At 38.1% G+C, this 6,647-nt stretch overlaps 1 protein-coding gene across 1 annotated transcript in view; it reads right to left on the minus strand.

The window, feature by feature from the left end:
- Positions 1–6,647, minus strand: part of DNAH5 (dynein axonemal heavy chain 5) — a 142,300-nt gene that overhangs the window by 45,755 nt on the left and 89,898 nt on the right. The window contains 3 exon segments of the mRNA XM_009287950.1: positions 3,281–3,476; positions 5,027–5,250; positions 5,886–6,099. Of these exon segments, the coding sequence (XP_009286225.1) occupies positions 3,281–3,476; positions 5,027–5,250; positions 5,886–6,099 (634 nt within the window).

Here is a 6,647-nt window from a genome sequence, read left to right on the forward strand (position 1 = left end):
GCTCAGTTGCCGACTGAGGTTAAACCACGACAGATGTACATATGAAAGTGCTGCCTATACCCTGCCTACAAGGAATGGTAAATTCAGCTGCTTAATTCTCAAAGACAAAACCAGCAAAAACGAAGGAGCCTCCATTCTCTACATCTGAAACTTGAATGATGAAAAACTGAAATTAACTTAGGTGCTAGAAGTAGCACCAGAGAATGAAGGTAAATAAATATTGCAGTTAAAAACTGCAAATAAACTTTTTTGTAAAAGAAAAACACTCTAAGTTGATTAAATCATTGCACTAGTGAAAAAAAAATTACTACTAAAATGAATAATGACCACAGCAAAAAAAAGTATATTCACTGTGAAAAAGCATACATTTGTTTCATCGAGTGATCTGAAAGCCACAAGGAATTGTCAACTCTTCTCCACCCAAAGGAAAGGAGAAAATAGTGCTGCTGTCTTGTCTTTCCATTCATAAGCATTAGTCATGCTTAAAGGTGACATGCCCTTCATTAGTAAGAACTGTTACTCACAGCAAATAAAATCACAGAAGGGTTGAGGTTGGCAGGGACCTCTGGAGGTCATCTGGTCCAATCCCCCTGCTCAAGCAGGGACATCTAGAGCTGGTTCCCCAAGACCATGTCCAGATGGCTTATGAACATCTCCAAGGATGGAGACTCCACAACTTCTCTGGGCAACCTGTGCCAGTGCTCAGTCACCCTTACAGTAAAAAAGTGTTTCCTGACCTTCAGAGGGAACCTGCTGTGTTTCAGTTTGTGCCCATTGCCTCTGGGCCTGTCACTGGGCACCACTGAATAAAGCCAGGCTCCATCTTCTTTGTACCCTCCCTTCAAGTATTTATACGTATTGAGGAGATCTCCCTGAGCCTTCTCTTCTCCAGGCTGAACAGTCCCACCTCTCTCAGCCTTTTCTCATAGAACAGTCCTTTAGTCATTCTTTGTGGCCCTTTGTTGGACTCTCTCCAGTATGTCCATGTCTTTCTTGTACTGTGGAGCCCAGACCTGGACACAGCACTCCAGGTGTGGTGTCACCAGAGCTAAATAAAGGGGAAGGATCACCTCCCTCGACCTGCTGGCAACATTCCTTCTAATGCAGCCCAGAATGCCACTAGCCTTTTTTTCCTGCAAGGGCACATTGCTGGCTCATGTTCAACTTGCTGTCCACCAGCACCCCCATGTCCTTTTCTGGAAAGCTGCTTTCCAGATGGGTGGCTGCCAGTATATATTGGTGCACAGGATTTTTCCTCCCCAGGTGCAGGACTTTGCACTTCCCTTTGTTGAACCTTATGAGGTTCCTGTCAGGGTCCCTCTGGATGCCAGCACAACCCTCTGGCATATCAACCACTCCTCCCAGTTTTGTGTCATCTGGGAACTTGCTGAGGATACACTCTGCCCCATCATCCAGATCGCTAATGAAAATGTTGAAGACGACTGGACCAAGTATTGACCCCTGGGGTACACCACTAGTTACTGGCCTCCAACTAGACTTTGTGCTATTGATCACCACCCTCTGGGCTCAGCCACTCAACCAATTTTCAACCCATCTCACTGCTCATCCAGCCCATACTTCATCAGCAAATAACTGACAAACTTCATTGGAAGAGTGCCAGCAAGCAGACACCATGGGGTTTTTTCGTTGGTTGATTGGTTTGGTTTTCCTCAAAAAATAATAGTAGACACAGTAGAATTTTGCTCTTATTTACATACAGCTAGCTCCATTAGTTTCAAGATTTCATGATCTATATGCTGCAGGATATATTTTTCCAGGTCAGTCATTACTAACCATCGGTTTTGCTGAGCCTCCTCTTACTTACCAAAGAAATATATTATTCGCAATATTATCTCTAACTGGTGGAATTCAAATCAATAAGTAATTCCAGTAAAATAAGGATTTCCCTAATCCTTAGTAAAGCACTTCCATCCTAATGGGCAAGACTAAATTCCATTAAAGGGACAATTAAAACAAAATTACACTTGTTATTCTTTTCACTTAAAGCCAAAACAGAAAGGGGTTCTCAAGGCTCTGACAAACATATTGAGGACAAAACATACCCTTTCTAAATGAGGGCCTCCTACTCTGTATTTAGATGAAGTTTCATGCTAAAAGGCACATTACAGAGTAGGTACATTTAAACTGTCACCAGGAAGCAAGTTATTTTGAGAACTACATGCTTCTTTCTGCATTTATTTCAAAATAACTTGCTTCCTGGTGACAGAACTACATGCTTCTTTCTGCATTTATTTTTCAGTTCAACATAATGGTTTCTAGTGTGGATTCAAATTTTCGCATTAAAAGTCACTCTTCACTCTCTCAGTATGTATGCTGACTTACATTTCAGTCCTCTCTACATTGCTGCAGTTTAGCAAGTTATTTAAGGATGCATTTGACTACTTTCTCACACCAGTTTGCTTTTTCCTTCTATTTGATTCCTTCCAATCAAACATTTCCTATCCTTTACTCTCCTTTTGTCCCTGCCTTCTGACTACTTCAATTATCCAAGAAGAGATTTAAACGGCATTTGACCACTCATGCCAACCTTTTATTGCCTCCAATATCCATCATTACAGTGATATGAACACAGATAACTGAATCATCCAATGGCTTAAATAATGACCTTCCCCAGAACCCAAACAACTGTTTTCTGTTCTTTTGCATCAACTAACAAATATTCCCAGGTCATTTAGCAAGGTCAGTGACACAGTGTTTTTATTTAAAAGACACGAAGACATTGTTATAAGCCATATGGATAATTCAAGAGGTTTTACTAGCATTCAGGAGATTTTGAAATAATACTCATTTGTTACAAAATCATGTAGCGGGTATTTCCTAAGAAGTACTGGATTAGCCCAGAGCCAGTATTCTTTTACCAGGTTTCTAGGGGATGGTAGCTAGAGTGCTATCCTTTATCTACTACTGCAACCCCACCACTTCAAGTCATTCATACCACACTTCTTTCATCATTTCAGAATAATATAGACTCATGCTCGCTATTTGGCAGTTTTGTCTATCTACCACATCGATGTAAATGGAAACAAGGCTCTTCTATACAGATAACCTGGATATAAACACAGACTTAAAAATCCCATGAATATAAGATGTGCCACAGCTGGTAACATAGACTACCTTCAAAGTCACTGGACAGATCAAGGGTGCCCCTTGATACATAAACTTACTATGCATTTTTAAGACATATTTCTATTAGCATCTACTTTATCCTATCCCCTTCCCTATTCTTGCCATCTCCATGGTTATCAGAGTCCATCTTTACCAGTTCTTTCAGGTGCATCCCTTAAGAAGTCAACAAAGAATGCATCAATTTCAGGATCCAGCAAAGCTTTTGTTTCTTCAAATTCCTCCTCAATGAGTTTTGCCACAGCTGCGTCAAACCAGTTTACATCTTCTGAGGTTGTGAAACGATCAGCAATAACACACTTACATTCATGCTTCCACAGTTTTATCAGTACCTATATAAAGAAAAGAAAGCATTTCAGTCCGAATAGGCTTGCAACAAAGCCATGCCAATTTAAAAGCGACACTTTATTTATTTATTTAAAAATCATATTAACACTAGAAAAGAAGCAGTACTATTTTGGGGTAGCACAGGAGAGATACCTTGAGCTTCTCATTCTGCCCAATAGCGTTTGAAGCTTACATTCAGTTAACTGTGCAAGAAGCCTTAATCTAGCATTCCAAACCGGAGCGTATTTACCAAATTAAGATTTTATTTCCCTAGCCCTAAAACCAAATCCATACCTGTTAACACATATTTATGCACTGATAAACCCCTTTTTTAACTGGTCATTAAGTAGAAGGTGGGTGGAAATAATAGCATCATGGCATGAATAATTTCAAGCCAAACACAAATGTCACTCCCAATACCAAATCCAAAGTACTTAGAGGAAAAAAAATGTATAAGTGTTTATGTTATTTCTTCTCCAAATTCAATATACCTTTAAAGTCCTTCAGTTTGGTCATAGGATGGAGAAGGAAAAGCTGCCAGCTTCTTAATCCTAGCAGCACCGGTTTTAATCCTACACTATTACTACACAGTAGTAGAAAACATTCCAACTACTCCTTGAAGAACTCTTGTGTGAGCCTACAGCATTTAGTACAAATGACACATACTATGTCAAGTCTCAGAACTAATAAGTAAATTTACACAATCAGATTGTGAGCAATTGTTTGTAATACTTCAAAAGACATTAATTGAGAATATATATACATATAATCATCTTAGTGCTGTATATTTTTAGCTTCAGAAATTAAAATAAATTCTAAAATTTAAATTTTAGATGTAGTAGAATTCAGGAGCTTATTCAACAAGTAGGGAAGTACATTAAACATGAAGTGATTATATAACCCAAATGTATAACAAATTTTCCATGATTACCATAAGCATTGCTTTTCCAGCACTTCATGTTTCATTTCTCAAAACACTAAATGACTTTTCCTTAAAATAATTAAAAGAGAAATGATGCATAAAGTATTGAGCTTTTCTGGAAGAAAGGTGGATTATGGAAAAAAAAAAATCACTATGACTCATTACTACCTCCTCCTTTTAAGCTGTAAGCTAGAAATCATTTGTTAGATATTAGGCAGTGACTGAAAGCCTTAAGACACTAGTGGAGAGAGGGGAACTGTTTATTTTTTTAATCAATATATATGCATTTTCATTGGGTTAAAATAAGTTCATTGCTTCTCATAATTTTCTTTGCTCACTTCTTTCAAACAAACTAGCAGTTGTCAGTAATAGAACAAGCAGATAGAAGCAAACCCTATTCTGTCAAAAAAAGCAGGTTTTGTTACAGTTATGAAACAAAGTTATCATTTCAGTTAGCACTGTAAAAGCTAGACTAAAATATCTTTGCCTCAAAAAAACCACTGAAAAACTTTTTTAATCAGAAATTATATTTTTCTAAAGCAAACTCAAATGCCAAGAAGTTATACTCGTCATCCTCTTCGCTATACTAGTTATACACTAATTATAACAAAGCCACTGATGTGCTGCACTTACCTTTGGTTCATTGATCACTTCTGATGTAGTGTTCAGCATTCCTTGCCAAATCCTTGAGAGGTCTCGAAGGTTGAAGACATAATGGAACTTGGCTGGTGTGGGCAACATTTTTAGCTTGGTAATCTGCCACAGCCTGCGTGTCAGTGGAACCAATTTGGCTACTGTTTTCTTCACATCTTCTGAAAATCCCCGCTCACTACAATAGTGCCCTTCTCCAATTACACCTGTGAAAAAAAAATTGCCAAATGAAAGACTTTTCTAAGACACACTAGTGCAACACCAAGAGCTACGATCTTAAGTTTCTTTTTCTTTTTTTAATCCCCAAAACCTTTTCTAATTTGTTGAAATGGATTTTCAGTCTTTATTCAAATCTTGATTCACCCAGTCTTAACACCATTCTGCCACCAGCTCACTGGGTATTTAGCTCTTAATTAACTGTCCATTAAAAATACTCTTTTGTCTACCAAAATAGCTTCCACAGCCTTTGAATAGCTAATCTCTTCTCTGAGACCAATATGATCCTGTCCTTTGTGAAAGTCTAGTCATTAGTCACTCATTCTTAGCACCAGTGGCACCTTAGCAACTCTCCAGCATTGTCACGAAAACTAGGAATGGCTTTCATGCCATTCCTCCTAACACTTAGCATACCAATAGATTCAGAGATGTGACTGGACCTGAAAAACTTACAGACTGATGAAGTTGCAGGTGGGGCATGATTACTGAAGGAAAATGTGCTGGTAAGCAAATCAGAGGGGGATTAAGCCTCAATTTTAATCATAATGTTTATAAACAGAGGGATAAAGAAAAATCAACTACCATTTTCAAAAATGGGATGGATACAAAGCTAATTTCCCTTTACCAAAAATTTTGTCAATGGAAGAATTAGAAGGCAGAGTACAGTTGAACACAGAAAATTGTCTCTTGAGCCTCTGTGGAATGTCATTGCGACCTCCCCCAGGGTGAATCATGGCCGCCAAAAACTGAATGTCCACAATGTTGGTAAATTCACCAGGCTTTTCCAGGTTATACAGTCCATTCTGTTCCATCAGCTGCCTAACTATCTCATTAGTGACCTGTAAAATAACCAGGTATTATATAACAGAATATTATACACACAACTAAATTAAATACAAAACATACTTGTGTACTTGAAAGACCTAACAAAGAGTATACCATTATTTTCTCCCCCAAACCCCTGCTTATTTGCTTCAGGAGAAAAATGCACTGCTAGGAATAAGCATATTTCAATTATCCTTTTCATTGGTAATATCTATGGACAAAAATCCTGGGAGTAGAAGGGAATCCCTAGCTTAGAATTAATCCTTCATACTTCAATTTATTCTCGCTTGAATGCTGCATGATTTCCAATATTATTGTATCGGAAATACTTCTCCCTTTTAACATAAAACTTCCAGTTTGTTGTAATCAAGCCCAAGCTGATGCATCTTCACACGTCGCATCTGCTACCAAATATTTTGATGAAATTTCAGTGTTTAATAATCACAAACGTGGTTTTTCAAGCTGCAAACATAGAATTACTTCCATACAAAAGAACGCAAGATTCCCTTCCTTAGCCATAAATGAACCCCCTGCTTTTCTGTTTGACCAGTTGAAAACATCC

Source organism: Aptenodytes forsteri, unplaced genomic scaffold (genome assembly GCF_000699145.1).
Source record: "Aptenodytes forsteri isolate BGI_AS27 unplaced genomic scaffold, ASM69914v1 Scaffold27, whole genome shotgun sequence".
Lineage (NCBI taxonomy): Eukaryota > Metazoa > Chordata > Aves > Sphenisciformes > Spheniscidae > Aptenodytes > Aptenodytes forsteri.